The sequence below is a fragment of the Bidens hawaiensis genome, unplaced genomic scaffold (assembly GCF_021521415.1).
Source record: "Bidens hawaiensis isolate Kalapana, Puna unplaced genomic scaffold, B.hawaiensis_p1.1 tig00006085_1, whole genome shotgun sequence".
Lineage (NCBI taxonomy): Eukaryota > Viridiplantae > Streptophyta > Magnoliopsida > Asterales > Asteraceae > Bidens > Bidens hawaiensis.
The window spans coordinates 1124661-1144301 of record NW_027491404.1 but is presented as its reverse complement, the minus strand read 5'-3'; the positions used below and the strand labels follow the sequence as shown (position 1 = coordinate 1144301).

General features: G+C 34.4%; 3 protein-coding genes across 3 annotated transcripts; 2 read left to right on the top strand and 1 right to left on the bottom strand.

The window, feature by feature from the left end:
• Positions 1-1492: 1492 nt before the first annotated feature.
• LOC143631516 (villin-4-like) lies at positions 1493-10468 on the top strand. The gene is made up of 22 exons (XM_077100271.1): positions 1493-1677; positions 2978-3072; positions 3286-3385; positions 4809-4877; positions 4993-5407; positions 5493-5625; positions 6831-6993; positions 7085-7232; positions 7318-7421; positions 7507-7662; positions 7767-7835; positions 7936-8004; positions 8086-8223; positions 8298-8426; positions 8522-8669; positions 8775-8926; positions 9030-9155; positions 9253-9321; positions 9387-9705; positions 9793-9992; positions 10068-10208; positions 10306-10468. Exons 2-21 carry the CDS (start codon positions 3017-3019, stop codon positions 10179-10181), a joined length of 2877 nt encoding a protein of 958 aa, XP_076956386.1. The 5' UTR covers positions 1493-1677; positions 2978-3016; the 3' UTR covers positions 10182-10208; positions 10306-10468.
• A 957-nt stretch (positions 10469-11425) lies between these two features.
• LOC143631515 (putative glucose-6-phosphate 1-epimerase) lies at positions 11426-15258 on the top strand. The gene is made up of 9 exons (XM_077100270.1): positions 11426-11530; positions 13273-13347; positions 13525-13581; positions 13653-13819; positions 13961-14095; positions 14269-14371; positions 14447-14546; positions 14637-14883; positions 14964-15258. Exons 1-8 carry the CDS (start codon positions 11426-11428, stop codon positions 14849-14851), a joined length of 957 nt encoding a protein of 318 aa, XP_076956385.1. The 3' UTR covers positions 14852-14883; positions 14964-15258.
• Positions 15259-17571: 2313 nt separating this feature from the next.
• LOC143631500 (glutaredoxin-C4-like) lies at positions 17572-18954 on the bottom strand. The gene is made up of 4 exons (XM_077100259.1): positions 18754-18954; positions 18597-18670; positions 17865-17963; positions 17572-17775 (listed from the first exon to the last, which is right to left on the bottom strand). The coding sequence occupies exons 1-4, from the start codon at positions 18900-18902 to the stop codon at positions 17702-17704; spliced, it is 396 nt and encodes a 131-aa protein (XP_076956374.1). The 5' UTR covers positions 18903-18954; the 3' UTR covers positions 17572-17701.
• Positions 18955-19641: the final 687 nt, after the last annotated feature.

The window sequence follows — 19641 nt, the reverse complement described above, 5'->3', positions numbered from 1 at the left end:
GAACTTACAAACAAATTTATACTATGGTGGTTCCTTTCCATTTCTTTCCTCCACCAATGTGGGATGGAATTTCCTTCACTTATCTCTTTATCCTTTATTTGTGGTTTGTTATAACATCGGGTATAGACACCCACAAAGTACCCGTCATGAAGAAGATGTTATAACGCTTGTTCTACTCTCAAATTATGCATCATATAATACTATAAAACTATGTTAGAGCTTGTGTGATACACGAGTGGTTAAAAAAATAAAACAAAAAAGTTAAATTTAATAATATACATAATAACATATCTTATGGATTCATAAGTTATAAATAATATCTTAAAATACATATATTAGTTAAAATAATTTGTATTTTAAAAGAAATTAAAATGGAAGGTTGTGAATCTATACCAAGTAAAAAAAAAAAGGTTAACATCAATTATTCTTAATTGAGTTGGCAAGTCATATACATTTTAAAAACAATGTAATGAGATTGATTCCCACTAACAACATATTTTTCATTTTATCATTCATGAATGGGAAATTGTAAAAATGAAAACTTGTACATTTAGCCGTCTATGTGGATTGTTTAACCGAATGACATTTGAAAAAATGGCCTTGCTTTAATAGTATAGGTAGATGCAATATTTAAAAAACCGGTTTATACCGGCCAGTAATATCGATTGCCACTCATTAGCCCGGTATGTTTGTCTGGTAAACTAGGTGAACAGTTTATAGTTTGCACCGTCGTAATACCGGCTTGTACCGTTCTATCAGTTTAAGCCCAAGGTAAAATTTTGGTTTAGACTTAAGAACAAAGACTTTTAGTGACTCATCCATGAACCATTTACCTCCCGAATTTAAGTATTAACCTAACGGTTTTCGATCAATTTACCATTGAATAATGCTCTCAATATTGCCATCGGGCAACTTTAGGATTTTTTTATTATTGATTAACTTTTGGATTATTTTTTATTATAAAATTATGTACCTTTAGATTATTTTTGAGTTGAAGTTGTAATAAAAAAATTATAGGGTTAACTGATTAACCTGGTTAAACCATTCAATACAACCGATTATACCATTTTTAGGTCCAACCCGTGCGGTCTAAAAACTAGTTTTTAAAACATTTATAAAACGTATAGCCACTTCATAGTTAAAATTACTTTGAAATTAATAATGATACAGTAATACTATTAACGTGTATGTATAACCAACCAGTTTATGTATAATTTACTTTCGTTTCTTTTGTGTGAAGGAAAAGTATAATAATTCCCTTAGAAAAAAAGCATTATTCTTCCATTCCCTGTTTATATACTTTTATACATGATATAACCAAAGTTAGAAAAACGAACCAATAAAAACGGGATAAAATGAAATTAGTAAACGAAAGTAAGTAAAGGTAATTCGAGACAATTAAAGAAAGTCAAATAATTAAGTTTGACAGTTGTTTGAGCATCTTTCTTTTATTTTTGAGCTTCCATTCCGATTCCATTGCATTTTGCCAGATTATTATTATTATTATTATTATTATTATTATTATTATTAGTGATAAGCACGCACGCCTCTTTCCTTCCTTCCTTCCTGTCATTCATCAACCCCATCACTTCTTTCATCTCTTGAACCAACCAGATTCTTCTTCTTCATCGATCTTTGCTCAACCTCACTGGATCTGAATCTAGCTTTATCCGCAAGGTATGTTACTTTCAATTAACTAGGTTTTGCTTTGCTGCTGGTATATGTGAATTGATCTGGATTTATGATAATGAAATGAGTTGAATATTATTGGATTGGTGTGATGATGATGATGATGTTCAATTGTCTGTCTCATTCTAGAAATAAGTTCCGAGTCTTTATTATTGTATATTGTATCTGGATGTGTATCACTTTGAGACTGTGGCATTGAATTTTGTGACTATTAATGTATTATTGAAGTCTGTGTAAGGTAGACGGGTGTGTGTGTGTGTGTGTGTTTATAATTTGGGGGATTTTGGTTTTTGCATTTGTTTTCGAGCCTGCAATTGTAATTAAGTCATTGGAACTGCAATTGGCATTACATCAACTCAGCTTTGACTTTGAAATTCTTTATCAACTTAAATTAAGGCTAAGTGTACCGAGTACCGCCCCAGGTGGCAGTCGAGAGGGGCATTATGCAGCGACGGTTGGGGCGAAGATGAGCTGGCGGCAGTTAGTGGATGTGGCTCTGACGTGGTGGTGGGTAGCGGCTTGGGCGTTATCCAACTACACTTGGTCTAATGGACATGTAGGGTTATCAATTACAACTGATAACAGGGGGCTTTAACCTTTGAATATAATAGTTATATGCTTGAAATAGTTCAAAATTCAAACATTTAACCTTTGACATAACAAATCAACTACTTAAAAGCTTCTGGTCTAGTCATCTAGGTCAAAAAGTGTATTTGGGCCGGAATTCACTAAAAAGCTTTTGGACATTTTGGGCTGAGTTGGACGAGTTAGCCGATTTTGACCAACGTCGAGTTGAGTGATTTGGACCCATTTTATCCGACTAGGACCGACTGACTAGCGTCTAGAGCCTCTGATTAGCCAAAATCGAGATGCCTGAAGTCCTATTAGTGCCTAGGCGGCAATGGGCGGCCGATTTTTGCAACACTGTTTATCGTGATGTCAAATCGACATTGAACAGTTTTTTTAAAAATGTTTTAGTTTATAGAGATGTAATTCCTGTAAAGAAAGTGGCAGTATACATTTTGATCATCAAATGTAGTTACTGGTGACTGGGGTTATGTTTTCAAATCTTGTAAACAGATTGAGTTGTTTGGTATACCTTACTAGAATTGTCATGACTAATTGTGCCTTTTTAGATCTTGTTTTCAATATTTAGATTATACTGAACATCAAACTTATGTTTCATTGCCTCACCAAAACTGTTCTGATTATCTTCTTAATTTCCTAGACCTCCATTGACCTTTTTAATGTATTTCAGGGGATTTTTGCACACCGTCTCAATATTCAGGTTGTAGCTTAAAAAAACCACATACTAAAGTAAAACAGTATGTCTGTTTCTATGAGAGATTTGGATCCAGCCTTCCAAGGAGCTGGACAAAAAGCGTATCCTTTGTTCTTTCATATTTTATATTCTCCAGGGGGGGGGTCATTAGATTATGTCAAATTTTGTTAACTATAACTTATCGAAATAGGGGTACACACAAATCTTAAATTTTGTCAACTATAATTTCTGTCATGCATCACATGTTCTATAATGTTGATTTTTTTCTGTTATCATGGATGGTTCTCGTTTGTCTTTCCTAAACAAATTTATAGAGGAATTGAAGTGTGGCGCATTGAGAATTTTAAGCCGGTGCCTGTTCCACAATCTTCTTATGGCAAATTTTTTACAGGGGACTCCTATGTTATTTTGAAGGTTTGTTTTCTGATCTTATTTCAGTTGAATATTTTTTCACTATTTTATTCTTCGTATGATTTTTTCGTGTAAGAAAGCATAACTTGTTCATAGTTGAATCTTATACTGCAAGTTATTTACACTTGACCTTTTGTACTAACACCTATGTGGTAAATATCATTCTATTGTGAAGTGTATTAACTTAAAATTACACTATCTAGTAATTGTCAAGATGTTATAGGTGATGCCACTAAATATAACTAGTTAGAATGGAGTGCTTTGCAATCCACAAATTGTCTATTGAGCTTGTAGGTTATTACAAATAAATATTCTCTGAAACTTATACCTTTTCTTTAATTATTTGTTAATCTTCTTATATTTCGCTTGAAGCCAAAGATAAATTATTGTATAACTAACATTCTTAGGTGAGACAAGACAACTTTTTATACATAATACATCTACAAATGATATAAACTTTAGTATCGGCAACAGCGTGCCAGTACTCCCACCCATGAAGTTTACTGAATGCTAAAAACATAGCTGTATAAAAGTGTTGGACTGTTAGTCCAACTAAACGGACAGATTGAACACGAGTGGGGGGCATGTTCATGTTCGTGAGCTTAACTTTAACCGCACAAACGGCCGAACATGAACAATTAAACGAACATGGTTTTCTTGTTCATGTTTGTTCATTAGGAAAATGAACGTGTTCGTTTATGTTCTTTCCTCAATAGTATAAAATAATGGCTCACCAATATAAACGAACACAAACAAACATAGAAGAACGATTATAAACGGACATAGTTGGGCGAAGACCAATTAAAAGTAAATGTAAACATCAATCTGTCGGGTCTAATAATAAACTAGACTAAATTGTAAGGTGCCTATAAAATTTAAGTTAATATGTAAGAGAATGTAAACGAAGAAAAACGTAAGCTAACGAACATAAATGAACACAAACGAACGAAGTCACGAACATGAATGAACTAAAATGATATGTTAGAACAAATACTTTGTTCATGTTTGCACGTTTATTAAATAAGTGGACATAAGCTAACTTCCCGTCGAATGATTCACTGAATGTTTGGTTCGCTTACAAGCCTATAAATAATCAGTATTTAAAAATAATGATACGATTAGAGGAGGAATTAAATGAACCAAACTAACTACCATCTTAAAAGAAATTGGCAAATAGGTCGTCTGGCTTGAAAATTTCACCTAAAAGGAACCATATTAACTAGTTGTGACATCCCAAAATGGAAATTTTTACAATTTTCACAGGACCAAACTAATAATTTGGTTGGATTTAAGCCTCAAAACAAGAATGTACAGAAAAGAAGAAAACAAATAGAAGTTATTCCTTTATTTTACAGAATTTGAAACATATTTCTTCTATCTTACTTATCATTGTTTACTAAGCCATCCATTTTTACACTTTTAACAGACTATTGCTTTGAAAAGCGGTGCCTTACGTCATGACATCCATTATTGGCTAGGCAAAGATACAAGTCAGGTGTGTTTCAACTTGGATTTCTTCTATTCGTGATACATGTTATATAATCATAATATATATATATATATATATATATATATATGTATTGAATTTGGTTGTTATCTTTCGGTTACAGGATGAAGCTGGAGCAGCAGCACTAAAAACAGTTGAACTTGATGCAGCTCTCGGAGGACGTGCTGTTCAATATCGAGAAGTACAAGGACACGAAACTGAGAGATTCTTATCATACTTCAAACCATGCATTATACCTCAAGAAGGTGGAACTGCATCTGGTTTTAAGCATGTTGAATCCGAGGAACACAAGATCCGTATGTTTACTTGTCAAGGAAAACACGTGGTTCATGTAAAAGAGGTTCCATTTACTCGATCTTCACTGAATCATGATGATATATTTATCTTGGACACCGCCAATAAGATATTCCAGTTTAATGGATCCAATTCCTGCATTCAAGAAAGGGCTAAAGCACTAGAGGTTGTGCAACATATCAAAGATACATATCATGATGGGAAATGTGACATAGCCACTGTTGGTAAGTGGATATTATGTTGGTAATTTAAAAGGTTTAAATGATTTTCATGATTAAAGTCTTATTTATGTTTTTGTTTTTTGGATAGAGGATGGAAAATTGATGTCTGATGCTGACACCGGAGAATTCTGGGGATTCTTTGGTGGTTTTGCTCCACTTCCAAGAAAAACAGCTACTGATGACATCAAGATTGATGATGCAACTCCCACTCAGTTATTTTGGTAATATGCTCATATTTGATTACATGTGCATGTTTAACTTGTATGTAGATGTTTCATCTCTAGTTTACCAGTAAAATAGTTCATGTGGAGTTGTGGACTTAATGTTTGTGATGAGTGTGGTATAGAAAGTCATGATTACTTTAGCTATATCATAAGCTATTAACATAGTGAATGAGATGGGCTTTATCTACTAAAGTGAAGAGGGTGATGACTGATAAATTGATGCATATGCTTTCTGATGCTCTTTTTTGTTTAATATGTTATACATACTTGTGGTTTCATGGGCTGATTCATTTTACTTTTGGTTTGACATACGTGTTATTTATATAAATATCAAACCCTGAATAGAACAAAGGTTTGTCCTTGTGAATAGTCTCTATATATCATACTATATTACCATGAATATGCAAGTTAGGACACCCGTTAAGTTCTTTTTCGTATATAGTAAGGTTCGTTAAATCTCATATATCCCTGTTTCACTGTTTTGGAAACTGCTAGGTTTCGGTTTGTTTGGTTTTCACAATGGATCCTTATTACAAAACCAACTTTTAAGGAGAGAACTACAAGAAACGCATAACTGTACCATTTGCTTAAATTGTGACACATATGGTGGTTATGTAACCACATAACCACCTCCTTTTTCTCTTGTTGTTTTATCTCACAAGCACTGCGTACAAGTTGCTTATGCGGTTTTTGCAGTTCTCTACTTAATTCGTTATGTTGAACAAGCCCTATGCGGTTGGGTTCAAAAGAGAATCAGACAATATTTAGGAATCACTGGATACACTGATGAATACATCTATCTGTTGGTGATGAGTGAAGACACTATTTTTGGAACTGCAGTGTATTCACTAGAATCCATGCATTCAGTAACGAATAGAATGGTTCATAGTGGGTTTATATATTTAGTGACTCTCAGTTGAACCCATACTATATATATATATATATATATATTCACTACTTATTGGGCACAGTTAATGCTTGTGAAGTCTTGCATGAGTCTTCTTTGGCTTTCAATACTATTAGTTTTGATCATTGTTCTGCAACAACCTTATCTCAGATGGCTTGTAGTATTATACTATTATTCTTGATATGAATGGAAAATAAATTAATGTTATTCTGCATGTGAAATATGAATGGCAAATAACATTCTGATTTAAAAATGAAACACTAATTAACATTACGTATTTTTTATTGTAATGAAGTGTCGAGAAGGGGCAAGCAGAACCTGTTGCTACTGATTCTTTAACAAAGGAGTTGCTAGATACAAATAAATGCTATCTTTTGGATTGTGGGCCCGAACTTTATGTATGGATGGGCAGAAGCACTTCTCTTGATGAAAGAAAAGCTGCAAGTGGAGCTGCAGAAGTAAAAATTAGTGCTTTCATTTTTTCATAATTGCCATGATTTTTAATAATATACATCTTCTTCACCTATTATTGTTGACTTTGTTTTGTAGGAATACCTGCGTAGCCGGGATAGACTAAAATCTCATATCATTCGTGTTATTGAAAATTTTGAAACGGTAACTTTCCGGTCGAAATTCGACACCTGGCCTCAATCAGCTGAGGTGGCAGTCTCTGAGGATGGTAGAGGCAAGGTGGCTGGTTAGTGATTAATACTCTACACTTTTGCTCTGCAAGATTTAGAAAATGAAAAGAAAATTTAAAATTTTTGTGGTTATTTTTTTAGCACTTTTAAAGCGGCAAGGGGTTAACGTGAGGGGTTTACTTAAAGCTGCTCCTGTTAATAAGGAGGAACCTCAACCATATATTGATTGCACTGGAAATTTACAGGTGATCTATTGAATATATAATCTTAATAATATACATACTGAATGTGTAGTTATTCTTACACGGTTTCATATTTATTTATTAACAGGTTTGGCGTGTAAATGGTCAAGAGAAGATTCTTCTTCCAGTTGCTGACCAGTCAAAGTTCTACAGTGGAGAATGTTATATTTTCCAATATAATTATCATGGTGAAGATCAAGAGGAATGCCTTATAGGGACATGGTTTGGAAAGCAGAGTGTTGAGGTATTCTTTTTTTAATCAAACTTTCTGGTTTTTGTGTATGTAATGAAACCAGGTATTGAAATAGATCTAAAGAACTTATAATAGTTTTCCACATTGTGCTGTAGGATGAACGGAGTTCAGCTACCTCACAGGCAAACAAGATGGTCGAGTCGCTCAAGTTTATAGCTTCTCAGGTTAGTTACTTTAATCATTAATTTAGCATTACTGATTTACATGTCTGTTACTAATATCACCATGTGTTTGAACTGATATTTTAAGTTTGTGTGTTTTTAGTTGCAAGTTTTTGAAGGAAGCGAACCTATTCTTTTCTTTGCAATCTTTCAGAGCTTTCTGGTTCTTAAGGTATGCATTAATCTCAAATGCTATAATAAAGAAAAAACGTTAAATTTGAATCCTGAAGTTATGAAACTATGAAATTTTCAGGGTGGTATAAGTGATGGATACAAGAATTTCATATCAGAGAAAGAACTTCCAGATGACACGTATAAAGAAGATGGGATTGCCTTATTTCGAGTTCAAGGTTCTGGACCAGAAAATATGCAAGCAATCCAAGTTGAACCCGTAAGTATAATTGAATATATTTATATACCATTCTTGTTACTTCAAATATTTTAATTTATTTTTACTTGGATCAGGTGGCTTCATCTTTAAACTCCTCATACTGTTACATATTACACAGTGGTTCTTCAGTCTTTACATGGATTGGGAACCTTACGACTCCTGAAGTTCAGGAACTCGTTGAGAGGCAACTTGATGTCATTAAGGTTTGAAATTTCTTCATAGCTTCCTATTGATCTTTTTCTTTACCTTTTGTTTCTCCAGTGAAATACATGCTGAATGTTTGTTAATATACTTGCAGCCAAATATGCAGTCCAAATTACAAAAAGAGGGTTCGGAGTCTGAACAATTTTGGGAAATTTTGGGTGGGAAATCTGAATACCCGAGTCAGAAGATTGCAAGAGATGCTGAAAGTGATCCTCATTTGTTTTCATGCACATTTTTAAAAGGTTGAATTAACTACCAAACTGAATTCTTTTGTTCCTTGTGAGAAATATATAATATACAAATATATAATATACTAATTTGATGTTTTTTGCTTCTTGCTGGTTTAGGATTTTTAAAGGTCACTGAGATCTACAACTTTAACCAAGACGATTTGATGACCGAAGATATATTTATTCTTGATTGTCACTCAAGCATCTTTGTTTGGGTCGGACAGGAAGTTGATCTGAAGCTGAAAACACAAGCATTAGTTATTGGGGAGGTACGTATATGACAGTGCTTTTACGTTTATTGTTTCATTTTTCTGCCAAAATTTGCTTGTTGCAAATGACTATGTGACGATAACACACTTACGAATTTAACAGAAATTCGTGAAACATGATTTTCTTCTTGAGAAATTATCTCTTGAAACGCCAATATATATCATAAACGAAGGAAGTGAGCCACAGTTCTTCACACGTTTCTTCACATGGGATTCAAATAATTCTGCTGTAAGTCATAACCTTGAAACTACAAGCTGAAGCATTACCAGCTAAATATATCACTTTTATAATCTTTAATAATTTCAATATATTAATATGGCTGCAGATGCATGGAAACTCCTTCCAAAGAAGGCTATCTATACTAAAAAATGGCGGTCGTCCTACCTTGACTAATGTAAGTCACATTTTCTAATAAAATAACTTTTAACTTTTCTAACAAAATAATTGTTATGTTATCAGAAGCCAAAAAGGCGAGCAGCGGTAGCACACGTAGGAAGGTCGGTTACAGCCGAAAAACCTCAGCAGCGTTCACGAAGCGTGTCATTTAGCCCTGATCGAGTTCGTGTACGAGGCAGATCACCAGCCTTTAACGCTCTCGCTTCCACATTTGAGAACCCAAGTGCAAGAAACCTATCAACACCCCCGCCCCAAGTGAGGAAACCTTATCCAAAATCTGATTCCTCTAATGTTGCTGCTCGGTCTACAGCTTTAGCATCAATAGCCGCCACTTTTGAACAACAACCTCCACGCGAACCACTTATGCCCCGTTCCATAAAACGTAAGATTTGTTTCAAAACTTATTATTATTGTTATTATTATCAGCCATTCGTTTCAAAACATGATTCTAAACTTGTTATTTTAATAGCTCGGCCCAAATCGCCACCGAAGACTGAATCAAACTCTAAAGAAAACACAATAAGCAGTAAAATGGAAACCCTAACAATACAAGAAGATGTTAAGGAAAATGAGGTTGAAGATGAAGAAGGGCTTACTTTATATCCATATGAACGGCTTATAACAGTATCCACTGATCCTGCTCCAGATATTGATGTGACCAAAAGAGAGGTATTGTTTTTTTGGAAGTTTTGTATGCAAGGAAATATATTCATTTAAAATTATTGAAAACTTTGGTTTGTGCAGACATACTTGTCTTCTGCTGAGTTCAGGGAGAAATTCGGAATGACAAAAGAAGCCTTCTACAAGCTGCCAAAATGGAAGCAAAATAAGCTGAAAATGGCACTTCAGTTGTTCTGAGTTTAATGCAGCCTGAATTACAAATTTGTATTGCTTTTTTTAAAAAAAAATTCTTTTAAAAACACATTTTTTAATCTCACGTTTCGCCTTTCCTAATTGATTTATTTCTTTATAAATTTTGCAGCGGGTGGGACCGGTTTTTCGTGTTTAGTGCGACAGTGAGAGCATTGGGGCATTTTTAGCTGCTTCTGCTCTCAAGATGCTGGTTTACGGTTGATATGAGAGTTGGAATGCAAATTTCAGTCTACCCTACTCGGGTCCGTGATTAACGGGTTTTCACGGTTATCTAGTTCTTGGTTCATTTTCTACGTGTCAGTTGCACGGTCATTTTTTTTAATGTCACGGGTTTGTTGTGAGCTTGCATTTTTGATTATTTGATTATTTTGATTTCATCTGAGTTGAAGGGTTTGTGGAAACAGACCCGTTTTAGATTGTATTCTACTCCAGAGGATGGAGGTATGTACAAAGTTAATAGTGAACTGTGTGGTTTGCACTGTATATTTATTTATAATTTTGGATTATAATAATATTTTTGTTTCACATGATGATATACCTGTTTTAGAGTATGATAAATATAATCATTATTGTATATGTATGAGAATATTCATTTAACCATGAGATATGCGACTTAGTGACTTGCATCTACTTTACTTTTGTATGAGAATTTGTTACATCAATACTCAATGGTTAATCGAACTACTGTACATCACATGACCTTTTCCAACTTATATTAATGTGATCATGACAACATATCGTATATAGAATTGCATATGTGTTGTTATTTGAGTGTATAATATTTATTATGAGCAAAACTAGATACATGTGAAATTGTTCTATGAAGATGACATTTTATCCGGTAAGAACACACAACTTTTGCTGACTTTTTATAATGTAAAAAGGGAAGAAATGCAATGACATTTCATCTTTTCTTTTTCGGTAATTAAAAAAATGTTAACAAGTTTTGTTTATTTATAAAAAAGTTATGTGTAGGTACTACAACTAAAGGGTTTAGACTCTTATGGTGTTGAAATTGATGTCGAGAGAAACTCGCAAGCCTGACCTACAATCACCCGGTTAGTCAACTGCTAACCGGCAGGAAACAATCCTGTTATTTAGGAAGGAAGGAAGTTACGCATTTCATTTCATTCAGAGAGAGAGAGGAGAGAGTGTTGGTTTCCATCGCTAGATTCAGGGGTAGGTTACTTATGGTATTACTTGATCATCACCAATAGCAATAGCAATAGATGTCAACAACCGATAACAATTCATCTGTTTCTGTGGACATCACTAAAGGCATCAATGGCCTAGATAAAGTCATCCTCCGTGAAATCCACGGCAGCACTGCTGAGGTATATATTATTATATATTCCAGCACTTTATTATTTATATATCCAATTTGTTTATTTCATCTCATCGCACTCTTCTTCGATCTGGCTTTTCTATTTGCAATTGGATTTTTGAAATTCTGATCTGTAACTAGATCTCTCATTTTTGTCTCCAGAATAATATATGCATGTGTTGAATTGGACTTGTTTCTTTGCAGAAACTGTCTATCATCTCTACAGATCTTTGAGTTTATGTAATTTGAATTTTACTCAGTATTTGTTAGTTTTATGTTACTTAACTCTTTATTTATATCCACTTTTGAAGAAGAATTCTTAGGCACTTGGTAAATACTACTCCTTTTACCCTCAGGTATTGTTTATTATATTAGGTTAGCTACGCTTTTCTATTGTCTCCTTTATGCAAATGTATGTTGGAACTCCTCTTTTAACTAACGCAATGTTGCATACATTTCTCAACGTACTAGTAATTGGGTGTGTGCGTGTGTGACTGGAACTTCATTTGATTTATTCTCCGTCCGTAGTTTGTTGGCTGATTATGCCAGATCTCTTCTTTAAGTACCAGATAGCTACATGTATTTCTCAGCTTACTGGTAATTTGGTATATACATTTGTGTTTGCGTGTGCAAGCTTCATTTGATTTTTCCTTCATCTGTAGTTCTGTACTTATAATACTTTTTTGCTGGACAATAAAAGGGTTATTTTGGTGTCACTTTAGTCTATGAAGATGGTGCTAAAAATAGAATATATTTACAATGTTGTGATAGTGGAACATTGGGTGTTCAAATTCGACATGAGTTAGTGATTTAGAAAGCATTATGCAGAGCTAGGTAGTCTAGTTTCTTTCTAGCAAGTGTGGTGTGGATGTAACAAATGCTTTATTAGGATGAATGAGCGGTCTATTTCAATATGCATGATACGGTTATTAGTAGATTATACTTACATATAAGAATTAAGATTTTAATACGACATTGGTTTTGTACAAATACTTTTCCAGATGACTAGGTCCATCGTTTAAGTAAATACCTGTAAAGGATTGGAAGGATAGCTTCCAAGTTGTGAAATTTGATAGATGGACACAAGTTGAATAAGGCTGTTGTTTCCTCTTGGTAGCGTTTGTGAAGCTGTGGTGTCCCACACATTTAAAGTGGTGGGAGATGCTTAATGCCTATGTGGACGTTTAATCGGCGTTAAGTAAGGACTTCTTGAACACCGGCTAAGTGAGTCATACAAGCTAGCAATATTTTCCGATGTAGTATCCTTTCAGTTTGACATTATGTGTAGAAAGATACCAAACACCGCCCGCCGTTTAGTGCAGGTGTGTTGGACAAGGTCAATTGAGAAAATTGGGCGTGCACTTCAAAAAAGTCATGCTAGTATGGTGGGAAAACTGCCATCAAACCTTTTGAGATATATATTAATATTTGATATCATCTGCATATTGATACTCTACCCATAATATTGCATTATAATATATGGACATAGTAGAGATATCAATCTATTCCCTTGTGATTTTATGTTTACTATCTGTTAACGTGGTTCTTTTTATATGCATTTTCATCGTTTCTGTGCATCTTCATAATTTAATTTGTTATGCATATTTGTGATTATTCATGGCTGAAGTTTGAGCTTGAGATTTTGGTTGCATGTATTAGCTTGAATCTTTTTCCTTGGCTTGATTACTGAGTTCAACTTTGATCATAACTGAAGATTATGCATTCTTAATGATCATTAATTTGTTCTTGCAGGTATATCTGTATGGAGCTCATGTGACATCTTGGAAAAATGAGCAAGGGGAAGAGTTGCTCTTTGTCAGTAGCAAGGTACTACCTAATTCTACTTTGAAGAATGCCTTTATGATTCTGGTTGAGACATGCTAATATTTTCATTCATAGTGTTTGTTTTCTTTATTTTGTTCTGTTGGTTTCTAATTTCATATTTTGAACCGGCCCTTTGTACTTTGCTGTCTTCATCATTCACAAATGTATGCATTTTTGCAGGCAATCTTTAAGCCTCCAAAGCCAATACGTGGTGGTATCCCTATATGCTTTCCTCAAGTATGTATTTATTATTTTTCTGCTATTTACTTCACGGCTTCTTGGATTTATTCACATTCTTTTTTATGCAGTTCTCAAATCTAGGCCCTCTTGAAGCACATGGATTTGCTAGAAACCGACTATGGACCATAGAACCTGTCCCTCCCGCGTTTCCACCTAATGTTAATGCCACCAACAGAGTTTTTGTGGATTTGTTGCTAAAGCCCACTGAAGAGGATTTGAAGATTTGGCCTCACAGGTATTTTTAATTATGCTCAATTTCTTTTTAGATATATGATCAAGTTTTTTTTTAGATTACTTTATACGCTTCTAGCTTTTACTTCTCATGAATAATTTATCTAATTAGCAATAAATTCTAACTCCTTAAATTCATTTGTAGCTTTGAGTATCGACTGAGGGTTACACTGGGACCTGCAGGAGACTTGATGCTGACATCCCGGATCAGAAATACTGATGCGAAGCCATTTACGTTTACATTTGCATATCACACCTATTTTTCTGTTTCAGATATCAGGTAAATTAGCTTTGCACCTATATTAGGACAGACTTGGTGTATATAGGGCTAAGTATCATATTTATTTAACTATTCATTTTGTGTTGCAATTTTGTACTCACCAGCAAGATGAGAATTTGTGTTCTCTTATTAATTCCTGTGCTAACGAAAACATATGAATATTTTTTCTCCAGTGAAGTTCGAGTGGAAGGTTTGGAGACACTTGATTATCTTGACAACTTGAAGAACAGGGAGAGATCTACAGAACAAGGAGATGCTATAACCTTTGAATCCGAGGTACTTGTGTCAAATAATCATATGCCAATTGCCATATATGGTGTTATCCTTATGTGGTGCCACTTGTTAACTCAGGTTGACAAGATTTATCTCAGCACACCAACAAAGATTGCAATACTGGATCATGAAAAGAAACGAACATTTGTTGTTCGGAAAGATGGACTTCCTGATGCTGGTATATGCCTTTTATCTATTTATTATATTTTTAACAAGGACATGTAACGTAAGTGTGTTGATTTTTTTTTTATTTTTCCTCTGTTGTTAGTGGTGTGGAATCCGTGGGATAAGAGGGCAAAAGCTATAGCTGATTTGGGTGATGATGAGTACAAACACATGCTTTGTGTAGAAGCAGCGGCTATTGAAAAGGCCATTACATTGAAGCCTGGTGAAGAATGGAAAGGAAGACAAGAACTCTCAGCTGTTCCTTCCAGCTATTGCAGTGGCCAACTCGACCCGAATAAAGTTCTCCAAAGTAGTTGAGAGAATAATATGCCGATCCATATCATGTACAGGTATGTTAGTAGTTAAATGTGGTGTGTAATTTTGAATTTTGAAGTAGTCACTCTCATTTAACTTGCTCTGATGAATGCAGGTTTGCGGTGAAACCCAAGGCACGTGCCAACTCTTCTGTGAGTCCTATTTTTCTTGTGTAAAATTTTCATTACATTTGTTAAAATGGTTGAACTCTTTCCAGCAGAAAAATATTAAAGAGTACTGTTTTTTCACTAGCTTTACCGATTGTAATGGGAATGCCAAACCTGGATTGGCATAAAAGTATAAGAGATGGTCTAAAAAGATTACTCATCTTGTGGTTTTGATTAAAAAAGAGAAAAGAAACACTGTATTTTGATGAAGTGCTTCAAGTATGATATACATTTTATTGTTGCTTGTCCTGAATAAACACATGCTTGCGTGCATTAACTCGGTAGTAAAATAGTAAGTTACGGAAAGACAGAAAAGCATGCATTGATCGTTTTCATTATAGGTTTAGTCATAACTTTTTATATAATTCTTCTATGCTCTTACATAAGACAAATTAATTAAAAAAGAAATAAAATTTCTTGCCCTAAGTTTCTTCTTCAACCTCTTTGTCGAAGGCCAGTTGTTCTGGCGACCACCACCGCACGTCCCACCGGAACCATCCCCAGGAAACGCCTCGTCCCTCCCTCCTTTTGGAACTTTCCATCCTGACCCAAACTCTAGTTCATAAGGTATCTGCTTACTTCCACCCAAACAGAAAACAAGAATCAATGGAATTTGTGCATTCTGCATGTTCGTTTCTACGTCTGAACGATAAACCCTAACTTTGTATCATTTCTCAACAAATGTTAATATGTTTTTTAGTTTGAGAGGGTTCTCAAGGAAGATATGCAGATGCTTGTATACAGTGGTTTTCAAAAGTGCTAGTCAAACTTAGAAAATGATATCTTTATTATACTAATTTCAGTGGGCATGTGGTCAGCATTGGTGCTGTTCTCGTGAACTACATATTTTGTTTTTACGAATTCTTACAACGGGTCATCTATTTTTCGAAGATAATTACTGAATATTTCATATGAAAGGTTTTTATAATGCAATTAATACTAATATTCCAATTCAAGTTATGCTATTAAAAACTACGAAACAATGTTAAAATTAAACCTGAGCTAGAATCTTATACTCAATGTTGCTTGGAGGAGCAGCGATGGTCTTGGTGTCATACCGGTCTCTCCACTCTCGGGCGACGCTCACCATCACCATGGACGGGGTTCATCCTCCCCGGTGGGGTGTGTTTGTTGATTGCAGCCTCATGATATCCAACAGATTGGTTATATATCAAAGACAAATACAACACTAGGTTAATGCATGCTTATCATCCATTTTCTTGAAGAACATTATATATATGATACTTGCAGACTAGGAAAGATTAAGATGTGATCAATACATAAATTTTGGATAAAGAAACCAAACTATAAGGTTTATAACAAGCTTTTTGTAAAGAAGATTATTGTCTGAATGAAACTAAATTGTTTCCAGTAATTAAGAAGATTGTATAATGACAAATGGTAAAATGGAGAAGAATTGTGGGGAAATAGTGTTCGAGGGGCTTGATCTTTGATCTTCGATGGAGGTTTGAGAGTGCACGTGTTTATACCCTTCGCATTTGATCCTTTGGTTTCCTATGAATGTTATTTTTAAACCGACATAGTTTTACTATCCAAAAAGGTCTAGCGGCACGCAACTTATTGCCCATTTATCTTATGTATAGATGCAAATACTACTTTTTAGTGAAATAATGGTTCAAAATCAAAAGTATTTAGAGGAAGAATGGTTCAAAATCGTTCAAAAGTACTCAAAATTCACATGGTTGTTCCCAAGTTCAAAATCAAAAGTATTCATTTAATATCTTAATATTGCTTTTCTCAAACTATGGGGTATAGTTCACTTGAGACCCCCTTCAAGGGTCCTACGTGGTAGGTTGGCCATGTAAATGAGCCCTGAGGTGGCGTAGACATGATAATATAATGGAAAATGAGAAGAATAACCTATAACACATGTTCTCATAGCCTTTCTATATGTAAAACGAATCTCTCTTTCTCCATTTTATGGTGCAAGAGAACCATTTTGTTCTACTTATAGTTTCATTGCTATGCTGTACATCCCAATTAAAAAATACACACTTGTTATTCTCTTGCAACCTATGCTGCCGATGCAGCAACTTTAGCATTGTTGTGAGTAAAGCAAATCCTTTTTTAGAAACACAGCAGGATCACCCATAGCATTGATGCACCACCACCTTATATGGGTTTTAATTTGGATTTTGATAAAGAACTCTTTAATTGGATATGGGACACATGTTTGAAATCTGTTTAGAGGTTCATTTCACTGGTAGAAGAATGGGTGATGTATAAAATATATATTAAATTTATGGCATTCGGTTCAAAAACAGATTGAACAATATAGTGGTAAGTGGCTCACCTATTGTAACCAGAAAGTAAAACAACCAGAGGTGGTTATGGTGACGCCTCTGTTCGTTGAGAGAGAGACATAAGAAGGCTGCTTTGACTTAGGGTGAGGCCAAAGATGGTCGAAGGTAAAAAGGTTTGGCTAAATGGATAAAAATTTATTCACCCACTTTCAGTTACGAGTTCTGTTCTATTCGATTTCAATTTGTTGAGCACCCTAAAACAACTGACTTCCGAATTTTTAAGATCAAACAACATTAAAGCTACTAACTTTATTGTTATTAGTACATATTTTGACAATCATAAAACAAGTCACAACTGAAACTACCATTGGTACATATTATATACGACGAATGGCATTATTAGGCTGTTGACGCCTTGAAACTCAGAGGTCCGTTTTACGAGAATCAATGCCAAGAAGCTTAGCCAATTCTCCACTCTGATAAGCTTCAACAGTATCTACACACACATCAACAAGACAAAAGATTTATTAAGCTAACCTATGATTGTAGAAACAAAAATATGGTTGGAGTTTGCTTGAAACTTACCATCTGAACCTCCAAGATGCTTCCCATTGATAAACACCTGCGGAACGGTACGCCTCCCGACAATCTCACTCAACGCGTCCTGAATTTTCGACCCGTCCTCTGCAAAAACGAAATACATCCCATAAATTGTAAAATAATGAAAAATCAACTATTTATACAAGTACAACAAAGATAATTACAAATGTGTTTATGATAAATCCTAAATAATATATTTTTATCTAAAACAAAATGGTTGATGTTTCTTGAGCATTAGATTATTTCTGAAAAACAAAGACCAATTCTCAACCAGAAATAATAAAAGTGGCCTTTAGAGTTGAGATTTTAGTTATTGGCATAAATAGTGATGCACTTAATTGTTTTCACTCAAAAAAACTACATATTCCTCTCTTCTCTCCATAGTGGTGGAAACGAGTCGAGCTGCTCGAGATCAGATTGATAAAAAGCTCAAATAAAAGCCGTTTTAGTTATCGAGCCCAAACTCGAGACTTGTACGGGAACATCGTTTAGGCTCGTCTAGTGTATTTTTAAGTTTTAACTAGTTTGCACAGCCGAGCTCAAGATGGTGTTATATAAAAATAATAAAGAAACATATGTAAATGAACTAGTAAATAATAAACAAGCTCAAGCTCAAGTGCTTACATCCCCAAATTGTCACATATAGCAAAATTGTTGGGGCGAATGATCAATAACAATAAGTGCAGCAATGTAATGGCATAAAAGTAAACTACTGACCTCTTTCATCAAGCTCAATTACATGAGGTTTAGTATTCAAGTCATTGAATACACCTTTAGCCCTTTTACAGTATCTGTTAAACACCAACAGCAAAAATGAAATACTTGTGGTATAAACATATAATAATAACAATAATTAAGAATTAAGAATACATACGGGCAGTAGGATTTGGAGAAGATAACTATGGGATGAGATGAAACAGTCTTCTTGACGAACTTGACGGAGGATGCTGCCTCTGCATTACATATAAACACGGCGGAGATGGTTAACACAAGGATCAAAACGGTGGCGGCGGTTTTACCCATTTTATTTTTCTGACGGTGCCTTCAAATTAAATCCAGATCTGTTGAATAATTTGGGGAAGGAAGGTTTCCGCTTGTTTTAAAGACCAAAACCCCTAATTATTATTATTATTATTATTATTATTATTATTATTATTATTATTATATCCTCCTCCGTCTAGAACAAGACTTCGTAACAAAAGTAAACTATAACATACAATAAAAGTTTATTGTGTGTTACTTTTACTTTGATTCAAACGTAATTTATTTTTTCTTTGATTTAAATGTAACAATGCATCATTTTCTTAAATGGTGTTTTTTTAAGCTTGATGCATTCTTTATATGTAAAATTGGTCGAACCCATAATTACAACGATGTGTCTAACATTATCACAAGTCGTTTAAGACGTTAAGGTATTTATGTATGACAAATGAAATTACAATAGTGCACTGCATCCGGCATTATAACGGTACATCATGAGTGTTTAGGTATGTCGCATGAGTGAACTATGCAACCATAGTGGCACATCTCTAGTAATTAGTGTGTGCCCATTATTGCAATAGTGCGCCTAAGGTAATCATTTCTAACACATGAACAAACTGTATAATTAAAATGATGCGTCTAACTTGGTTATGACGATGCATTAAAAATTACAAAAGTGTGTGTAAGTGTCCAGGTCTAATGCATCAACAAATTGTCGATTATAATGATGTGTCCAACTCATTATAAGAGTGTGTATGAAACCACTTATAAATTAATGTAC